Source organism: Nilaparvata lugens, chromosome 4 (genome assembly GCF_014356525.2).
Source record: "Nilaparvata lugens isolate BPH chromosome 4, ASM1435652v1, whole genome shotgun sequence".
Taxonomy (NCBI): Eukaryota; Metazoa; Arthropoda; class Insecta; order Hemiptera; family Delphacidae; genus Nilaparvata; species Nilaparvata lugens.
In genome coordinates, this window is record NC_052507.1 from 5,898,396 (window position 1) to 5,921,977 (window position 23,582).

Here is a 23,582-nt window from a genome sequence, read left to right on the forward strand (position 1 = left end):
ATATCCAGGCCTATTTTCTTTCCTTCTTCTTTTAATACTCCCAACATATCCAGTAGGTTTTGTTTTGACCGTGAAATGAGTACAACATCATCTGCGTAGGCACATACTTGGTCCGATTTAAATGTAATGTTGCCATTTATCTTTAGAGCCTGGAGAACCGTATTCAACGCCAGATTAAATAACACTGCTAACAGGCATCTCCTTGTCTCACACCGCTTGTTACAGCAAAGGGTCTACTACATCTGTTCTCTATTACCCACAGTATGGCCATTGGTATTTTTTTTCCCGCCGCCGCCATGAAGATTCCAAATATTTGAATTTTACAATGGAGCTTATAGGCGATTATAAGTAAAATCGCTTGCCTTTACTTATTAAAGCATATTTTTGTGAATATTAACTTCGATATAATTTCTTTAATGTTTTTTATATTTTCCCAATATAGTTTTTGAACTTGAAACAGTAATTCGTAGATAATAGCGAGCAAAAATGAAAGGTAGGTAACGTAACCTGAAAGCTGAATCTCCAAAAAGCTTTTGAAATATGTCATGATATTGTAATAAATTTTGTTCCATTGACAAATAATAATGAAGTTCTCATATCTATTTGTGGAAATATGATGGAATTCTTATCACAATAGATTCCATAACATTCAAATATTTTGTTTTATTAGTTGACAGCCAATAAGTCTGACGAGAATATTTTAAACACAACATTGGATATAAACTGTGGAAAAGCCAATTGTTCTAGCCATAGTTCTACTTAATGATTTTAATAAACATGTAAGCAATTGAAAAAGAAAACACATTACCATTATTATTCATATTTAGTAATATTTCAAATCTTAAGCTCGTGGTAATGCAACTCTAAATCCATATTATATCAATAACTATTGACCAATTATTGAACATGTTATGGATAGGGTACTCAGTACTGAAGAGAATCAATAATAGAAGTCAAGACGTACTACTTAATCAGCACTTAATCACGGTTAAAAATTTTATAAAATGTTATATTTAATTGAGCCGCAAAAAGTATTTTGAAATTGGATTATTTGAAGTTCGATCCAATAAATTGGATGAGGAAATATAATAAAATTGAAATTTATCTTTCTGCATATTTATCTAGATCACTGGTTCCCAATAAGTTGTCCGCGAAAGCTCTAGAAGTGGTCTGCGATGAGTCCGAAGGAAGGAAAATTAATGTTTCAAGCTTTATTAGTGTTTTTAACATTTTCTTTATTGCCTATATTAAAATATAATCAATTTCCCTTCGAAAATGTTATATCAAACTCATCGTGAGTTCAAAATATGTTTACAATCGGTAAAATAAGTGATAAGTTCCAAATGTCTAATTCTATAAGATAGGACTTGTAACTTGTACTTGGCGGATTTGTACCATGTGACCGAGCTAACCAATCAGAAGCGTGACAGCATAGCCACCTCTAATACAAGGCCCCGGCCTACGATATTGCAACGTCGCAGTGTAGGCCTAGAATCTAATACATGATTGGTGAAAAAGATCAGCTGGTATATTTAAAAATATTTTCCACCAATCATGTATTAGATTCTAGGCCTACACTGCGATGTTGCAATATCGTAGGCCGGGGCCTTGTATTAGAGGTGGCTATGGTGACAGTCAATGGCCATACTGTGGATAATATAGTTACTGTACTTCTACCTAATGCTAATGTGCAAAACCTTATGCTCCATGCTCATGAGCATATGCTCAGTTTTTATTCATATGACCCAATGTCTCCACCCCACCAATGCCGAACGATATCGCTGAAGGATTGCATAATGAATGCGGTCACCTCTATCAAAAGAGACATGCTGGGGCGTGTTTGGGCAAGACTTTTGTGTTGACGTATGCCAACAAAGGAGCACACATTGAACTTTTATAGATGTTGAAAAAACTGTTCGAATCCCTGCATCTACACGTACAATGTTCATCTAGGTAAGTGGAATAGCCTTCCTGTAGTGAATTTTCGTAACCCCGAAGAACATTATGAGATATGCTCCTGTTTGCAGACAAAGTTCACTCTTTAGCAAACAATATTGTATTCATTGACTGTACACTACCTACGCATTTTTGTTGAATTCAATATTCGATTATTGTTATTCTGCAATGTACTTGTCATTGAATAAATATTTATTTTCCTCCACCTACTGTCAAAAGTACTTACTTTACTCCCTGAAACATGATACTAAAGTGTCACTTTTTCGCTCTCGGTACTAAAAAACAGAAAAACTCCCTAGGGAGTAAAAGTGACTCCATTTAAATAACATGGGAAGCATCTCTATTTTAAAAACGTACATTTGGAATAGGTCTGAAGGTCTAAGCTCAGATGAGGAAGCATATAGAGTAGTCATTAAACCAACTAAATTCAATACCTCAACCAGGCATTTAATCGATATATAAAATTTATGTTTGTATGCTGAAATTATTATTACAAACTTCATATCACTATACTAAAAAATGTATATATTTTTTTCTTTTATTCCATGCTATTCAAAATATCAGCCAACGAATATTACTTATTAACTAATCAAATTTGAAACGGGAACTTCATCATAGCTGTAGTTTTGGCTGTCATTGTTGTTACAACTTTAGCCGACTATGATTACAAGGAGGAGAACTGTGATTACAAGCCAGCTGTTTCTGTTTACTTTTTAGATTACACATTATTTCTGTTTAATTTACACATTGTTTGGTCACATACGTTTTTAAAAATTATTTTATTAGCAGTTTTTATAAAAATGTAGGTGGAGGAAAAATGTTGTGTATATCACGACTGAAAAATGCTTTTTTCTCCCTCAGGAAAATTGTTGCCCTCGGCTTCGCCACGGGCTTCAAACTTTTCCCTCAGGGAGAAAAAACAGCACTTTTCACTCTAGATATACAAATAACTATTATTTATTATTTACGTTTTAATATTTTCGCTCGGAAAAAATGGTCTTACTGTCTTTTCTGAAGATTGATTTCGTGTCTCAAACGGTCTCTCTCTATAATTTGTGTTACTCTCTGAAGCACGAGAAGCTCTTTTTTCTCCCTCTCAATCTTCTCCCGCTCGAATTTCAGCTTCTCTTGTTCTCTAAAATAAAACAGAATATTACATGAAATCAATCAATCATTCATCAATACAACGATCTATGATTAAATATATCATAATCTGAAAGAGGAAAACTTTACTATTCTTTTACTATGCCTCTTTCAAATTTTAATGGTAATGAGACGATTTTAATGGAATCTATTGTTAATAAAATGACTATGCAGCTATGTTTGACATTATCCTATCTTTTAAGAACTATTAAATTATCATTTATAATGCAATCATGTGAATTATTGTGATTCAAGCAGGAATATTAGGACAAATATTTATGAATAATAATCTATTATGCAAACATCTAACATCCATATTTTTTTAAAATGTATGAACTCACGGCTAATTTCTTGTATTTATAAAATATAATTATTGTACCCTTTAAAATTACGTTACAATTTGTATTCTTGTTTTATTATTTTATTGATTTTAAAGGATAGTCTACTATAATTATTCTATTTTATAAAACTAACAACCAATTTATGGATGAGGAGTCAAGTTTTGTGTTTGAAAGTAAATTAATAAGATAAATTCAAAATTCCAGTTGAAACCTTTTTGAACTTAAAACTGTGTAAATCAAACCATGATCTCTACATAACCTATGGTCTGTTTATTTTAAATTAAGTTTAAAAACAGTTTTGGGTGAATACCTGTTTTTTATACCTGAATTGTATTAATAAATAAATGAATAAAGACATACTGACAATCCAATTCAATGCTGGGGAATAAAGGAAAGGGTTAATTAATACTGAATATCAAATACAAATATCTGATGTACTGTCAAAACTAATACGACCGATTGCATAATATAAAACAAGACAAAATAATTAATAATTATTATAAACGAAATGTAAATTAAATGATGAATAATTGCAATATATCAGTAATTTGTAGAATAGAGTAAAATAGAATAATTATTGCCTTTATTAAGGGCGAAATTAGGACTCTATGTCCTCTCTGCCACACGAGCCTAAAAGAATCGTCTACTAAGAATTTGAAACTTCATTCGTTTATTGATCAGGAGAGCATAAAGCTGGATTGCCACACACCAGTGACAGTGAAAATGTAATCTCCATGAGTTCTGATTGGACTGTTCACATTCAGCACGGCCTATCGAGTATGTACAAACCCATTTGAACTTATAGGAATGATATTCTCACTGTCACTGGTGGATAGGAACCCAGCTTCAACCGGAATTTATAGAACGGTCTGTCTATCTTGTTAATAGAAGAAAACATTACCACAATCTCTCAAAATATTTTTAAAACAATTCTGTATCGTTTGAAGATTTGAAAAATATTTTTCTGATGGTATCCATAGCTTCATTTTGGTTAAAACTTGAATTAGCCGGGTAACAAAACCTAAATTATACAATCCTATTATATTAAGCGAGCAATTTCTGTATATATTTTTATAGCTGGTTATTTATGTTCAACGGATCTCGAAAACGGCTCCAACGATTTGAATTTGAAACATAGCAGATTTATGACATAGCAGATTTCTCATTTAGAGTTTCAGTTATCGCAAATGAAGAGATAGACGTGTTTTGAAAGCTCCGTAAAAGAACGTAATTTATGAAGGATTTTAGTGATATTTTGCTGCAGTATTTTACAAGTGTGTGAATAGAGTTGCTTTTGATAGTTTGATCAGGTGTGTTTCATTAAAAGGTGACAAATAGTCTGAGAAAACAGCATTTTTTACAAAAATTAAACGTGTTTGTTCAGATTTTTGTGAAAGGTTGAGTATCAAAGTTGTGTTATCTACAATGAGGCCAACTCGTTCTAATAGTCGACTACCGTCGTCCGACGATAAGAATGTTGATAAATGTGGTCAACTCGATTTCGCCTCCCTTTCTACAGATGAAAAGTTGGAAATAATTTTTAATGAGGTCATGGCTACGAAACTTGAGCAGAAACATATCATAACATCCATTGAGGATATTCAAAATTCATTAAAGGACTTTAGAGAGGATTTGAATAAACATGATAAGAAATTATCAAACCACTCCGAACTCTTAGAAAAGTTAAACTCGGAAAATTTTAAACTCAAGTGTGATGTTAGCAAACTAAGGGTAGAACTCAATGACACTCAGCAGTATCTAAGAAGAAATACTGTTGAAATTACTGGTATACCGGTTCAGAAAGATGACGATACTTCTGTTATTGTTAAAAAACTGTTTTCTGTTCTCAAATTCGATTTTTCACTTGAACTAATTGATATTATGCATCCCTTACGAATTAATCCACGCACATCGGACAGCGGCATTGTGATTAAATTTGTGCGACGATCCGATGCTCTTGCTCTCCTAGAACTTTCCAAGAAGCAAAAGGGTCTTAGAGCTCGTGATTTGGGTTTCAATTCGGAGAATATTGTTTACATCAATCCCTCGCTCACCAAGGAGAATAGACTTCTATTCAAAAATGCTCGTTTGTTGAAAAAGACTCACAATGTAAAGTATGTCTGGCTAAGAAACTGGAAAATATTGGTTAGAAAAGACAGTGATGATCAAGTGCATGTGATAAATAGTCAGGCAGATTTGGAAAAAATTATGAAGAAATTTGAACAAAAATCATAAACTAGTCTTTAACGATCAGGGTTTTTAATTGGTTTTTGATTAGTGAAAAAATCTGTTGTGTGGGCTTTTATTTCTTTTACAGTTTACTAGTAATTATTTTTATTTCCATGTTTGAATAGGAGTAATTAATAGATTTTTAATTTGATTCCCGATAATAATATTTCTAAAATGGACGAGATACTTTTTTGTTTACGTGCGGTGTATTGTATTCTTCCATTTATGCCTTATCTGTTGCTAGTACTGGTGTTGTGATATTATATATTTTGATGAGCTGTACATATAATAGATCTAATAACAGATAATAGCATCTTATAGCTTACACACGATTACCTCAATCTAAAGAAACCATGTTTCAATTTCTGATATCATGATATATTTTGAATAATATGAATACTCACAGTATTGATTGGCTCACTTCCCGTTCTATATTTATTTAATTATTTTCTGTTCAAAATTTTCTGTGTTCATTTTTTTTTTTTTTTTTGTTGAGTGGGCGCGTGAGTCTTACGCAGCTGTAGATGCAAATTATGGAACAATCTTCTTTCCTTCAAGTACTTGTTATAAATATTATAGCTAAGGAGCTCAAAACGTACGTTGTTTTCTTTCATGATGAGAATACATTATGATCGTGTGTGCGTGTGTGTGTGTGAATGTGTGATTCTCTCAATCTTTCGTAATATTCCAATCATATCATGTATTATGTGCATATTAAATAATGTATTAATTTTTTTTATTTCTGAATGGAAGAATTAAATAATAATTGTATATTACTAAAGTCTGTTGACGAAGTAAATGACTCTCATATTTCGGGTGGCTTCAATTTGACCGTATTTCATCAGAATATACAAGGAATTAGAGGTAATTTTGATAGCTTGTTAACTTATATCAGTTGTTGGAGTCGCAGGCCTGCAGTTCTGATATTGTCCGAGGTATGGTTGAACTCAAGTGATGAGGCATCTCAATTCTACATCGATGGTTATGAGCAAATTCCCAGTATTTCCAATTTTACTCTTGCTACTGGTATAATAGCTTACTACTCAATTGAATTGTCTGATTTTGTATGTGAAAGTGTAGATGGTTACATCGAGGGTGCGGATTTGATAACTCTGCGATGTAGCTTTTCTAACTACCAATTTAATATTTTATGTCTCTATCGCTGGCACGGCTTCAACTTTGAGCGGTTTTTAACAAGTTTCAGCGCTGTACTAGAAAGCTTGCCGGCAGGCGATTCCATCATAATTGGTGATATAAATTTGAACATACTAAATAATGACAATAATGATTATAAAGTTGATGGCTATCTTGATATATTGAGTTTTTACGGTTATGAGCAAATTATAAACATGTTTACCAGAGTAACAGATTCTTCTTCCACATGCATAGACCATATATATTTCAGATCACAAAATTTTTCCCATTTTGTTAAAGGTACTGTAATAGAAACATCAATAGGTGACCACAAAGCTGTAGCCATAACGCTCAGTCAAAATAATAGGCTAGATAATAAATGTGTTATTGGGGAGAGGGTTACTCTAGACTATGGGCGCTTACAGGAAATGTTGCGCTCTCATGACTGGAGTGATGTTCTCTTCAGTGATGACTTAGATTTCAAATTTAATACATTTCTAAACACTTTGAATGAATTTATTGAATGTTCTAAATCCTCTAGAATAATAGTAGCAAGAGGGACGCATTTAAGAAAACTTAAACCCTGGATAACAAATGGTTTATGTGAAGCAATCCATTCCCGAGATAAATTGATTAAAAAAGTTAGAAGAAATCCAGAAAATACTCAAATAAAAGCCAAATTGAAATCATTTTCCAAGAAAATCAAATCCTGGATCAGAATAGAAAAAGAGAAATATTATTCCACAATTAATGACCTGCCACCTCAAAAAAAGTGGTCTATCTTGAATAAATTATGTGGTAACTCTAATAAGAAAAGTAGTAACAATAAATTTAAAATTGAACATGGTAATAATATTATAACGGATCCTTGTGATTTGGCCAATCTTTTCAATAGGTTTTTTGTTGATGTCTCTAAAGAAGTAGCATCTTCAGTCACAAACGGTGCTGATCAGGAGTTGGGAGAGACTGACGATTTCTTTCAAATTCCCCACTGCCCACATTCTATTTTTTTTGAGCCAGTAACATATGATGAACTCCTCTTGTATATGAACGATTTGAAGCAAGGAAAGGCTCCAGGGGATGATGGTGTATCATCAAAAATGATAAAGTCTATTGCAACTGTTGTGATTCCCATTCTGATTGATATTTTCAATCATAGTTTATCAACGGGTGAATTTCCAACAGCAATGAAACTAGCCAAGGTAATTCCCATTTTTAAAAGTGGTTCAAAATCTCAATTAAACAATTATAGACCAATCTCACTGTTATCGATTTTTTCCAAGCTTCTGGAAAGGGTAGTCAAAAAAAGAATATTATGCTTTTTAAATTCAACAAATTTTTTTTATGCACGTCAATTTGGTTTCCGTGAAGGTTGTAATACGGAAATGGCTCTTGAGAGCTTCATGTCAACATTATATAATAGCCTGAATGCCAGAGTTGCTCCTCCGGTATCTGGTCTTTTCTTAGATATCAGAAAGGCCTTTGATACAGTTAAACATTCGCTACTGCTTGACAAACTATCCAGGGCTGGTATAAGAGGTGTGCCTCAGAATTGGTTCAAATCATATTTGAGTAAAAGAGTGCAATATGTTGCCCTGGGGGATGCCAAAAGTGAGATCCTGGAAGTGGACTGTGGGGTCCCGCAGGGTTCAGTACTCGGACCAGTTTTATTTCTCATTTTTATAAATGACCTTTTCTCAGGTAATTTTAATGGTATTCCAGTTTCCTTTGCAGATGATACTGCTTTCTCTTATTGTAATACAGACGTGCAAAACCTAAATAAAATTATGCAAGAAGATCTGAATAGAATGCTTTCCTGGTTCAATAAGAATGGCCTAGCCCTAAACCTCTCTAAAACCAAATATATATTATTCACATTGTCTACTCCTTGGCAACTCCTTCACCCATTAAAATTTCATACAATTTCTTGTAGTCAAATCAATTGTGATTGTGGTACTGTGGCACAAACTGATTCCATCAGGTATCTAGGTCTGGTAGTGGATGAGAAACTCTCTTGGTCTCATCACATTTTTAAATTAAAAAATTATCTCCGCCATATTCTAAAAAAAATCTACCACCTTAGAAAATTCATTCCTTCAGCTGTGCTCAGGCAACTCTATTTTGCTCTGGTGGATTCCAAATTAAGTTATGGCATTAGTTGCTGGGGATCCACCTACAAAACCCATCTAGCACCTCTAATTGTGCTTCAAAAAGCCATAGTACGGTGTATGAAGGGTGTGAGCAGGATCGAACACTCTTTTCCTATCTTTCAATTTTTCGATTGTTTGCCATTGCGCTATAAATATGTTTTCAAAGTCTTATCATCCTTTTACATGTTATCAGGCAATCGAAGTCGGCAAATGTTCGAGAATGATAATGTATACAGAACTAGAAGAGTAGTTGAAAATTTAGCTAGACACCCCAGAGTGTATAACACTTTTTTTCAGAAATCCTTTGTCTTTTTGGGGCCAAAATTTTCCAACTATCTACCTGATTATATAAGAAATATTGAGAACAAAATACTTTTGAAAAAACAAATATCAAAATGGCTTACTGGATGTCTGCCTGAAACTATTGAGAGTTATTTTTCTGTAATTATCTGATTCCCATTCTATTATAATACTTATTTTACCTTTTATGCACATACCAACTTGAAAGAGAAAGATGTGTGAGTGTGTGAGTGAATAAAACATAAATTCTTACATCTTGAGGAGTAGCATGTCTTCATTCTGTTGTCGCACCTGTACCACTTTCTCCAATTTCTGAAAAAAAACATAAATTTTTAATTTCAAACATAAAATAAAGTGATATTTTCGAGCTCAAAATTTAAGTGATTTTATCTTATATTTTGTGTTTTAAGTTTGTTTAAATTTAAAAGTTTGATTTGATTTAACAAATTGAAAGTTTGTTTAATGTTTTTAAGTTTGTTTTATCAATCTATCTAAGTTTGAAATTCTTTGTTTTATTCTGATTTATAGTTTTAGATTGAAAATTTGGTGATGAAATTGAAGTGGACATAGCCTACATAATATTTGGACGATTTGTGACAAAATCAGGAAATAGAAGAAGTTTTGGGCAATAGCCTGTTTTTCTCTTTTCCGACTATTGTATTGTTTGCTCTATCTAATAAATAAATAAATAGTTACAATAAGAAGGTGGCCATCATGAATGCTGGGAGCCAGTTGAATACTGAGGAGGAGATTTCGGGTTCAGCAAGATTCCTGGGCATAATATTAGATAGAAACTTGACATGGCAGGAGCACATTGAATCACTGTGTAGCAAATTATCCACATCACTCTATGGGATAAGAAGAATAAGGAGTATAGCAGATAAAAGCACTGCAATGATGGCCTATCATTCATTATTCGCTTCACACATCAGTTTTGGCATAATAGCCTGAGGAAGCGCACCGCACACATACATACATAGAACAAATACTGATATTACAAAAGAAATCAATAAGGATTATGAACTGTTTGCCATATGACGCTCACTGCAGGCCTTATTTCAGGAGGGACAGAATCTTTACAGTAGTATCCCTCTATATCTACAAGACAATTCTATATATAAAAAGTATGTAGCGGTTGGGCCATGTAGACACAATAAACATGAACATAATACAAGAGGAAAAAACGATTTCGACCTCCCATACAGTAGACTGCTGAAAACACAGAGACAGCCACACACACAGGGTTTCCGCTTTCATAATTGCCTGCCACACGATATAAAAAGTATAAAAGAGCCTAAACCATTTAAGCAAGCTCTAAAAAAATACTTTTTAGACAATCCACTCTATTCACTGAAGGAATTTCCAGTGAAGAGTGTAATTCAAAAGTAGCGACTTTCATTCGCTTCCTTGACGTGCCCCTCGTCCTTGTGATGAAGGTGGTGAAATAAAAAATGAAATGACCTATAAATGTATTACCTAAAATCAACAATCAATTATCCATAATATTATATTTATTCTTTACTGATTCAAACAATAAGTAAATCAATCATAAGAATGATAGGGAGAGAAAAAATAAGGTAACTCTGTGCTATTCCTCTAACAAATTTAAATAAGGTTACACATAGTCCAAAATAGGACAAGTCTTGTCACTTCACAGAGTTTTCAATACTTATTTATTTAATCTATCTATACTTATCTATTTCAATTGGGTTGATAAAATTTAGGCTGTCTGTGAGAATAAATGACTAATTGGTGAGATTTATTGAATTTGAACAATAAGTTGAAAAGTTTACAAATTTTATTATATCAATTTATAATGGAGGAACCACTTGGCTTGCGAGAGGTTGAATGGATCAAACTCTTTGGCCCGGATGCACAAAAGCCGGTTAAATTTTAACCGTGATTAATTTCACGAGAACCAATCAGAGAAGGCCTTTCTGATAAGACCGCTTCTCTAATTGGTTCTCGTGGAATTAATCACGATTAAAATTTAACCGGCTTTTGTGCAACCGGCACATGAAAAGAGTCTTCATGAGAATTATCTTTTCAATTTTTAAAGAAAGGGGTCTCTCGTATCGTGAGAGTTCAAGACAAATAATCGGCTTCAATCACTACCTCCGTAAACAAAGCCGAAGTGCATTCGTGTGACGTCAGCACAGGTGGGACTCATACACCAATAAAAATTCGTTGATTTCAACTGATCTATATCAGCTAGTGTTTCTATTGGTGTAGGAGCCCTACCTGTGCTAACGTCACACGAATGCACTACGGCTTTGTTTACGGAGGTTGTGCTTCAATACACGATATAAACTACTTCTATTTAATAAATTAAGGTAATTATCGTAAATTTTCTTCTAGTTCTAGTCCAAGTGAAATTTCTCCTCATTTCAAGACATGTTCTATGAGGTTAATGCCCATAATAATGCAATGCAGCATTGAAACATCTGACGAGTGTTTGTGTGAACATCAGATAACGTACAGTAGTTGGGTAACTGAGTTTTCGTACAGTAGTTAGGTAAATGAGTTTTCCTCCACCTACTGTCAAAAGTACTTACTTTACTCCCTGAAACATAATACTAAAGTGTCACTTTTTCGCTCTCGGCACTAAAAAACAGAAAAACTCCCTAGGGAGTAAAAGTGACTCCATTTAAATAACATGGGAAGCATCTCTATTTTAAAAACGTACATTTGGAATAGGTCAGAAGGTTTAAGCTCAGATGAGGAAGCATATAGAGTAGTCATTAAACAAACTAAATTCAATACCTCAACCAGACATTTGATCGATGTATAAAATTTATGTTTGTATGCTGAAATTATTATTACAAACTTCATATCACTATACTAAAAAAAATGTATATATTTTTTCTTCTATTCCATGCTATTCAAAATATCAGCCAACGAATATTACTTATTAACTAATCAAATTTGAAACGGGAACTTCATCATAGCTGTAGTTTTGGCTGTCATTGTTGTTACAACTTTAGCCGACAGATAGTGCTGTCGGAGGAGAACTATGATTACAAGCCAGCTGTTTCTGTTTACTTTTTAGATTATGTTGTAACACATTGTTTGGTCACATACGTTTTTAAAAATTATTTTATTAGCAGTTTTTATAAAAATGTAGGTGGAGGAAAAATGTTGTGTATATCACGAGTGAAAAATGTTTTTTCTCCCTCAGGAAAATTGTTGCCCTCGGCTTCGCCTCGGGCTTCAAACTTTTCCCTCAGGGAGAAAAAACAGCACTTTTCACTCTAGATATACAAATAACTATTAATAAATCAACTCTTAAACACTTATCAACACTTTTTTACAATTAAAAATTGTATTATTCTTTGCTTAATATTATCACATAATCTTGTTAATTTTATAGTTCTGTATACTTCTAAAATTTTGTACTTTTGTTTATTTTATTACTGTTATTATTAACACTTTTTAATAAATAGCAATACTTCTTAAACATGATAACCTACGGCACGACTCTACTCTACTAGCTCAAGACTGTTTTCATTAGCATAGTAGTGGTAGAGTTGAGTGAGAAGCGGTGGTGGGGGAAGGCAAGTGCTAGAGTACTATCCAACGGGGGCTATCCCACAATACTTCATGTTGAGTCTTGTTTATCAGCTGATTGTCAAGGGGAGAGGTCCTCAGTATTGGAAGGAAAGATTCACACTCCTGGCTCATATTCACAGCAGGAACACGAGACAGCATGAATACTTCCTTCAAAATACCTCGTCACCGCACAGTTATGTATAATAACTCATTTACGGTCACCGCCTCAAGACTTTGGAACGATCTGCCCAATGATGTTATTTTTGCGGCAACCTTGGGTACGTTCAGGTCCAGGCTTGTTGCTCTGTTGAATGGGAATACATAGATATGTTTTTAGCCACAATCTTTTTGTAGATTTTATTGGAAATTTGCAATAATCGTTTTACAGTAACAATATTATTTTGCTTGTTTTGCTGGAGTATTGGAGCGTTTGATTGACACCTACTAATACCTGTAAATCATAATATCCAATGGCATTTTATTTTTGTTTATTGTATGTATTATTATGCATCTTACATTCTTTGTTAATTTTTTTAGAGTTATATAGAATTATTATCTATGTATTATCATATCTCTTATTATTATGAGAATGTAATAGAATAATTTATGTTATGTAGCTGTGTTATCATTTAAGAATTTGTAATTTTTTTTTTGTAAGATTTGTAAGAATTTGTAAAACTGTAATTTTGTAACCATGTTACCATAGGCGACAAGCCTAGTAACAATTGTAAAATAAAATCTATCTATCTATCTATCTACTAAAAACTAGTACTCTACCATGAACGTTTTCATTGGGAGAGTTCACAAGATAGTTAGTACTTGCCCAGGGAACTCTACTCTACCACTAACTCTACTAATGAAAACCAGGATTAAGTAAATATTTCATGGAATAGGTCGTTTGTGTTCTAAATTTCAAGCCGATTTTTTGTCAACTCAAGCCGATTACTGTCGACTGTACTGTCTATTATTACTGTGTTGCTAGGGTGAGATTACACTCTCAATGGCACAATATGAGAGACTACAGTGGAGAAACATGGGAGATTGCAAACATAGATTGCAATATCTCAGTTATTTCCATCTGTATAGGAGAAAAACGTTGCCGAACCTCTGTCTTGTCAATGCCTTCTATAGACGTTAGGCGATACAGGTTTATTAATGTAATATTAACTGTTAATTCTCGTTTAGAATAAACAATTAAATTTTATAAAGCAATTAATTATATTTTTCAATAATTTCATAATGAATTTACATAAAGATGAAATTTTGTCAATTGATTATTAATTCTACATTGTTAAGGCTGTGCAAAGGCTAAAAATGAACTTTTTACTCCTGATATTTTTCAAAGTTTTGTTTTTCGATCATCAAGCTATCAAAATGAAAAAGCTTTCTCAGGAAAACATTTTTTCCTGATCATCACTTTTTGAGATATGAGCGCCTAAAGTTTGAATTTTTGGGACAGAACATTTCAAATTCGGTAAGAGATAAATCCATGAGATTTAGAGGATAGATTATTATTCATGGTATTGTTGATCTAGTAAAACAAGAATTTTCTGAAAATATCAATTTTTAAGATAGTTATTCAATTTACAAAAAATAACCTAAAATAACCTTTAGTTGAGTTATTTTTGGTAAATTGAATAACTTTTCAAAAATTGATATTTTCAGAAAATTTTCATTTTACTTAATCAACAATATCATCAATAATCTATCCTCTGAATCTCATGGATTTATCTCTTACCGAATTTGAAATGTTCTGTCCCAAAAATTCAAACTTTAGGCGCTCATATCTCAAAAAGTAATGATCAGGAAAAAATGTTTTCCTGAGAAAGCTTTTTCATTTTGATAGCTTGACGATATACAAATAAAAAACCTTTGAAAAATATCACGAGTAAAAAGTTTATTTTTAGCCTTTGTGCAGCCTTAAAAGACGATCTGACAACAGAGCAAAGCGAGAAAGAGATAGCGCTATCCGCTTTGTTGAATGATAGTCAAGGATAGCAATACCATTGTTAATCAAACTTTTCCATTATAACGTATAGGACTATCGACTTGACAGTGAAATTTTGAACATAAACTCGAAGCCCTATACCATGAGATATCTTCTTATGCTATATTTTCTGTATGGTTTTAACGTATAGGGCCTGGCATAAAAAAAACCTGACGATTTTTGAGGGATGATAACTAAAGTGTGTTTCGTACAATTAAATCATATAATATATCAAATTAAAGATCAAATTTTACAATTTATAGTGAATTACAAAGATTACTAACAAGGTTTTTTATTTGTAGATTATGTCATCCAAATGATTTCCGTTGCTTTTCACACACTCACAACCTAATTCTAAAATTTGCCATTGCTCGCTCAATTATCACTCGTGGAATTGCTTCAATTTCTCTTTGAATGACTTCCTTTAGTTCTGTGGATTATTAGCTGCTCAATGACGGTAATTTTGTTTATTCACAAATCCCTAAAAATCTGGTGTGGCGCACTCACACTACTTTCCTTGCCGTTATGAAAATTGATCACGTGACGCTAGTGTTCACGCGCATAAGTCTACTATTCAAAGATTTGAGCCAGCTGATGACAGGATAATAACGCTGGAGACACACGATGTGTGCTATCTCTTCATAGTGAATGATTGGTGCCAGGAAACATACCTGGAATATTTGAATCAACTAACAACCCTAAACAATTTTGGAAAACAATTAATGAAATATCTGGTTCAAATAACAATAAAACTCCTTTTCCATTACAAAATTTCTTAAGCTCATGCTCCAGTGATAACCATACATTGAATTCCTCACTAGATATTGCCAATGACTTCAATAAATTTTTTGCTAACATAGGAGCTGATCTAGCTCAAAATATAAGACAAAATAATGCCAATAGCAGAACAATTCCATTTACACCACCTGACTCTGAATCCAGATTTATTCTTAGAGAGGTTTCAGAACAGGACGTTCGCCAATGTGTGATGGGAATTCGGGGAGGCTCTGCCCCTGGCTGTGATGATATTCCCGTTAACTTGATAAAAAATAATATTGATATTCTTCTCACCCCGCTCTGCCACATCATAAATTGTAGTTTCAGAACCGGAATTTTCCCTGATTTGTTTAAGCTTGCCAAAGTAATCCCTCTCCACAAGTCAGGTAGTAAAGTTGACCTTAATAATTACCGTCCTATATCATTACTCAGTATTTTCTCAAAAGTTATTGAAAAATGTTTTAAAAAACAATTAACTAATTACATAAAAACTAACAACCTACTCACTGAGTTTCAATTCGGCTTCAGGGACGATTGCAACTCAGAAAACTGCTTTTATCGCTTAAGCGACTTTTTAAGGGTGGGTATTAATAATAATAAATACATTCTTCTTCTATTTATTGACCTCACCAAGGCTTTTGATTCTATAGACCGCTCCATCTTGATGAGAAAACTGTATAAATATGGTATTGCTGGGATAGCTCATTCATGGATCAATAGCTACTTGTCTGAGCGTAAACAGATTGTGAGTATCAACAATACATATAGTAATGTTCAGGGAATAGACTATGGAGTAGTCCAGGGTAGTACCCTTGGTCCGGTTCTATTTCTCCTGTACATTAATGACATAATCGAAAGCAATATTATGGGGAAAATTTTGTTATTTGCTGACGACACTGCTGTGTATTTTGAGGGGGATAGCTGGAGAGAAGTGTACAGGACCGCAAATAGTGGTGTAGTGAGACTGAAAAAGTGGTTTGATAGCAATATCCTTAGTATGAATATTTGTAAAACCAAAGTCATGCCTATTTTTCTTCACAAAAAACGTGCCCCACCTCCCCAGTTGGATCTTAAACTTCACATGTGTGGTCGTGAGTGGGATGTTGAATGTGACTGCAGGTCAATTGAGTCTGTAAATGAAATAAAATATCTGGGTATCATTTTTGATAATAGACTGAGTTGGATGCAGCACATAGCCTACTTGAAAAATAAGTTGAGAAAGTTGATCTTCGTTTTCTCTAAATTACATGGTATCCTCAATGTTAAAGAATTAAGAATGGTATATTTTTCATTTGCTCAGTCCATCATGACATACGGTATTATTGCATGGGGCGGTGCATGCGATGTATACATTAAAGAATTATCTATAACTCAGAAAGCAATTATCAAGGCTGGACTAGGTCTGGAAAGGACTTATTCATCAGATCTCTTGTTCAATTTTTTCAATGTTCTCACTATAAAAAAACTTTTCATCAAATCTGTTATGACCTATGCATTTAAAAATAAGATTGTTTTCAATAATTCCTCTCAACACAATTACCTGACCCGCGGCTCATATCTCCATCATTCTGGTGTTTCACGTAATATGAGATCTGTCTGCGACAGAAATGTGACATATCTGGTTCACGTAATTCTGCGTAATGCACCTTTGTTTGTTAGTCAGCCGGGGGAATGCTCAATATACCAATACAAAAGAGTATTGCGGGGGTGGTTATCTGCCTTAAATAACGACGAATGTGATCTGATTTTGAGATCTGCGTACGTCTAGCCCCGCTGCGCGCAAACGCGGTTGGTTAAACTCCAGGCTTTCGCTTCAAATTATTCTACTGTAGACCTATATTCTATACAAATTTTATTCCTCTATATATTTATTATTTTGAGCTTCCAATTTTCATCTTCTCTACCTCTATCAGTAAACAACCAATGAATTTAAATGCATCTAACAGCCATTTTAGAATGTTGGTGTGTGTGTATGTGTGTGGTGTGTGTGTGGCTGTCTTCCCCCTCCCTGTATGTGTGAGTTGTATGTGTGTAGTTGTGCTACAATATTTCTATGATTGAATAATAATTTCTATTATTTAACATATCATAATTCAATTTACTTCTTTATTTAAGATATTCTTTTCATTACAATACAATGTACCTAGCCAAAATCTAATTTCCAGGAATTTCTCTCAAGTTATAATAATTTAAATAATGTAATCACGAACTCAAACAACTCACAAACAGACCTGCGTGTCCATGTGAGTGTTGTTTCAATTATATCTTTTTATATATTGTTTATACTGTAAATGTTGGAAACAAATAAATTTGATTTGATTTGATTTGATTTGATTTGATTTAACAGAATCAACAGTTGCCAACAGTTTGCAATTGAATAATCACATTTTCTCGAATTTCGAGCTTATTTTCAACTTTAGGTGAAAATGTTACTGAACATTAATTGTAGAGATTTTCATGCTCAATCTTTTCCACTTGAATTTTTTTTTGTTTAAATTGTATCTGAAGCCTGATAATTGGGAATCTGAAATAAGACTTTACATAGATGAGGCGGAGCTCCTGAAATTTTTACAGATATACAGATATGGGACTTGTGGCAGTTGATAGAGCTTATCAATGACTATTTAAGGTATAAATTTAATCAAAATCGTTGGAGCCGTTTTCGAGAAAATCGCGAAAAACCCTGTTTTTGACAACATTTTCTCCATTTTAGCCGCCATCTTGAATTGCATTTGATCGAGATTGTTAGTATCGGATCCTTATAGGACCTTAAGTTAAAAATTTAAAACGCACATACACTCATACACACACATACAGACCAATACCTAAAAACCACTTTTTTGGACTCAGGAGATCTTGAAACGTATAGAAATTAAGAAATTTCGGTACCTTAATTTTTTTTCGGAAAGCAATACTTTCCTTACCTATGGTAATAGGGCAAGGAAAGTAAAAATGAAAATGTTCCTAGTCACTTGAAAGGAGATCCTAGTGGACATTTTCGAGAGTGATCTCGCAGCGGCTTTGCAATGTGCCCAATAATTTGCATCAAGTTGTTGCACTAACATTATCTTATACAGATGGAAATTTAGGTCGGAGTGAAGTATTCCAGAAATGGCTAGCGCAACAGCATGTTTCGCTGTTGAACGTCGTGGAGACCGTGTAGCTGCTACTCAGGCGTTTTCAGGCTTTCTCACGGTTCGTTTTCGTCTTCGGTCGGTTTCGTTTTTAAAGCGGACGTGTTCCAGAAATAATTCTTTACCCACAACAAGATCGTATTCCTACTGGGAACAGGCGCGTGTCGATTTAAATTATTGAAATGTCTGCGACATAAACGCTGTGTTAGAATAACTGAGTCATTATTTTTAAAATAAGCTTCAATCACAAACGCTCGATGTTCACGTGACCACGACATACTGGCTACTGAAATGGCAAGAATAGATGGTGCGCCCTTTAGCGTATTTAGATTAAGTCTAGTTTAAATTAGTTTTAAGTCTAGCGGTAGTTGTAGTGGCGAGGCCGGCAGCTGCTGCGCCCTAGCGGATAAGTTAGTATTTAGATTATTCTATCGCATAATCGTCAGTTAAAGTTGTCAGCTCGGATCGGACGGTGAAAAAACAGGATCGTTGCTGTTTTTTCGATTGTTGCCATTGAAATTCAATTTTACACGTTCGTCGTTGTGTTAAAATTATTATCGATATATTAACTGTCCCAAGTTGGGGAAAAGTACAGTTTTTCCTTGTTATTTGTGAATATATAAATTGAAATATTCAACTAGTGCGATCGGACTTTGAATTGTACAGCAGTGTAAAGTAATAGTCAATATAGTAAAGTTATCTTCCAAGCAATTTTCGGACTGATCAGTAATTAAATTGATGCCAGAATTAACATACATCGGATAGGGGTAGCAGATGTACAAGAGAGGCCAACACCTTTTCCCGACTCCGTCTTGTCCTGCCACAAACCTAATTCCAATTCCTGGAGTAAGTTGGTATTTAGTATTTGAAGAAAACTACGTGCTGGTGAGTAACCAAATAAGTCACTTCTGGTATAAATTTAATGCTGAAAATATTACTTACTACATTCAATCTATTAATTATTGCTCTCTTTATTCTAGCATATTATCATTCAATATTTTGCTCTTTATATTTATCGACAGTCCTCTGCTCTCGCTTGTAATTTGGGCTATCCAATAGACCTGTCGATGTACAACATTCCCGCCTTTTCAATGACAGTGGTTGAAACATAACAATTACTAGAAAATCGTCAGATTAATATGCCGGTCCCTGTATTTGCAATACAAACAAACAAATGATTCAAAAAAATGAGATGATACATACCTCCATCTCTCGCCGAAGCCATGTATTCGAGTGTGGACTTGTCTTGACACGAGACCTGTCACGGTAACGATCACTCTGAAAATTCAAAATGTTTATTTCAATTACACGAGAAAGTTACCATAGAGATAAAATATTGCTTTTTTGTGTTCTATGTGCATATTACGTATGAAATATAGAGTAGCATCAATACCTTCTATTACTTGATAATAGCATAGCGAAACAATAGCTTAAGTAGATATCCCATGGTATAGGGCGTTTATGTCGCAACTTTTACTGTTATCTCAAGCCGATAGTCCACGTAGTTCTTTCCCGTGAAGCTTTATGACGCTGGTAGTCTCTCATATTGTGCTGTTCATACACTCTTACCCGGTCAAAACAGTAAAAATCGACAATAATCGGCTTAAGATAACAGTAAAAGTTGCGACATAAATGCCCTATACCATGGGATATCTACTTACGCTAATGTTTCTCAATGGTAATAGTAGGTATTGGTAGCATGGATACATCAAAACTAGTTGTTTTAATTTGTGTTTTAATCTATTATTTTAAATTAAAAACTTTTAAAAAAAGGCTACTATGATTTTATTTTATAAATAAGAAATAAGTAGCCCTGATTACAATAATTTAAAAAAATATATAGAGAATTGATAAAATTTATTTGCTTCCCAAGATTCATATGACTTGATCTTGTTGATAAATTACGCATGGTATTAAATGCATTATCTTAAAACAACAAACTAACTATACTGAGATTCTGGTTAAAAATAAAGCATCTGACAACATTGATTCGCTGTCACCGTCTGCCATTAGACAACGCAGGTACTGTAGATTTATATCCTTTCCAACTATGTACCAGAATACTAGTAGTTCTGTGAACAGTAGACCTCGCGCAGTTATAAACCGCAGCCTCCTCTTATACTGTCCATCAGAGTAAATCCTGTCTGTATGTCGTGTTGTGAGATATCGGTGTGAAAATGGCTGTTCGGTTTGGTGTATCAAAAATGCTAACATCAAAAGCTAATCTCCTTCAAGCCAGCCCGAGTTCAAAGCAGAGAAAGTTCGATAGACAATACTATGTTATTTTAGTTAATTGCATGCGTTATGGCACGCAATCAATAGTTCATTTAATAGTGCATAGAAATTGCATTCAATGAGGCATGCAATTTATAGTCTACACAGCAGCTGATTTTTTACCAAGTTACATTGAGATAATGAATTGCATGCGTCAACTCGACAGCTGATTTATGATGAATAATTCTATAGTCTGATTGTTACTCTAATATTGACGTAAGAAGGAGGCTCCTTTTTCCTTTTATATTATCCTTAAAATGCGAAATTTCAAAAAACCTTGTATATACGTCGACGCGCAAATTAAAAAGGAACATACCTGTCAAATTTCATGAAAATCTATTACCGCGTTTCGCCGTAAATGCGCAACATATAAACATAAAGATAAATGCCAAACCGTCGACTTGAATCTTAGACATCGCTTCGCTCGGTCAATTACTTCAATTTTTATTGAAAAAATGTATTATCTACAGTAGACGTGAGGTGTACTGTTCACATAACTACTAGTCAAACAATAATCAATAAACATTTACTCATAAATATGGAAGTATTACTCCTATTTTCTAGCCATAGAAAAAATCTCGTGAGGCGTTATGAAAATTGATCACCTGACGCTAGTGTTCCCGCGCATCTCAAGTCTACTATTCAAAGATCTGAGCCAGCTGGTGACAGGACAATAACGCTGGAGACACACGAGGTCTGCTATCTCTTCATAGTGAATGATTTAATAGAATCAACAGTTGCCAACAGTTTGCAATTGAATATTCACATGTTCTCGAATTTCGAGCTTATTTCCAATTTTAGGTGAAAATGTTACTTAACATTAATTTATTGTAGAGATTTTCATGCTCAATTTTTTCCACTTGAAATTTTTTGTTTGAATTGTATCTGAAGCCTGATAATTGGGAATCTAAAATCAAACTTTGTATGGATGGGGCGGAGCTCCTGAAATTTTACAGATATGGGACTTGTGGCAGTTGATAGAGCTTATCAATGACTATTTTAGGTGAAAATTTGATCAAAATCGTTGAAACTGTTTTTGAGAGAATCGCAAAAAGCCCTGTTTTTGTCAACATTTTCGCCATTTTAGCCGCCATCTTGAATTGAATTTGATCGAAATTGTTCGTGTCGGATCATTATATCGTAAGGATCTTAAGTTCAAAATTTCAAGTCATTCCGTTAATTGGGAGACGAGATATCGTGTACACAGATACACTCATACAAACCAATACCCAAAAACCACTTTTTTGGAGTCAGGGGACCTTGAAACGTATAGAAATTTAGAAATTGGGGTACCTTAATTTTTTTCGGGAAGCAATACTTTTCTTACCTATGGTAATAGGGCAAGAAAAGTAAAATTATGGATAATTTCAATAACTTTCATAATGAGATAGACTCCAAACTGTTAGCATTGGTTGAATGCTATTCACTGATAGTATCTCGTATAAGGAATGCAGAATGATGAAAACTAGTAGTTTTGTGAACAGTAGACCTCGCGCTCAGTAAGTTATATTGACCTGTTGTTATGTTTTCTCAAAAATTAATAAATCATTTATCAATTTAAAATGTCTAGAAAAAATCATAGATAAACATAGAGCTTTCTGTCCTATCGTACCGTGACGTGTCGTCCCGTAATGTGAGTGTGAGCGCTGTTATCAGGTCTGGCTGCAACTGTCTACAACGTTGATGGAAAGATACATTTTCAAGATGTTCGATGTTTTTGAACGGGTAGTATTATCATAGAGAAACAATAGCGTAAGTAGATATACCATGGTATAGGGAACTTGTGTCGCAACTTTTACTGTTATCTCAAGCCGACAACTGTCGATTATTGTAAATATCTACTGTTTTGTTGGGGTGAGAGTGTATGAACAGCACAACTTGAGACTACCAGCGTCACACAGCTGCATGGGAAAGAACTAAGTGAACTATCGGCTTGGGATAACAGTAAAAGTTGCGACATAAACGCCCTATACCATGGGATATCTACTTATACTATCGTTTCTCTATGGTATTATAGTACACTAGACAGCTGATTTATTATGAATAATTCTATAGTCTGATTTTTACGGTAATATTGGCGTACGAAGGAGGATCCTTTTTCCTTTTATATCATCCTTGAACTGCAAAATTTCCAAAAACCTTGTACATACGTCGACGCGCAATTTAAAAAGTAACATACCTGTCAAATTTCATGAAAATCTATTACCGCGTTTCGCCGTAAATGCGCAACATATTTATAAACATTTAAACATTAAGAAAAATGCCAAACCGTCGACTTGAATCTTAGACCTCACTTCGCTCGGTCAATTAATTTCACTATGTATCGTTTGAACCATAGTCCTTACATCATATAAAGGTGCGTACAGACTTTCGCTCTGCTCCGCAACCGAACGTCACTCCAGCAGAGCGATTGATGATCGACCGGCGAGCAACAGTGGTTCGACCGGGGAACGCGAGAAGATCTAACATCTTCCGTAACGTTCATGATGGGTGCGTGGGCGCGGCGACTGTGGTTCGATGGTGGTACGAGGGCGGTATGAGGGAGGAGCGTGCTCGGTGCGGGTTGGAAGCGCGAATATGTGTACGCAGCTTTATGAATCAATGGATA

General features: G+C 34.1%; 1 protein-coding gene across 1 annotated transcript in view; it reads right to left on the minus strand.

Moving 5' to 3' along the window:
- LOC111055183 (RNA-binding protein 25) overlaps window positions 1–23,582 on the minus strand; it is a 98,743-nt gene that overhangs the window by 52,116 nt on the left and 23,045 nt on the right. Inside the window, exons 9-11 of the mRNA XM_039425656.1 lie at window positions 19,904–19,978; window positions 9,507–9,565; window positions 2,960–3,091 (exon numbers count right to left, since the gene is read on the minus strand). Coding sequence (XP_039281590.1) covers window positions 2,960–3,091; window positions 9,507–9,565; window positions 19,904–19,978 — 266 coding nt within the window. The remainder of the gene's footprint in view (window positions 1–2,959; window positions 3,092–9,506; window positions 9,566–19,903; window positions 19,979–23,582) is intronic.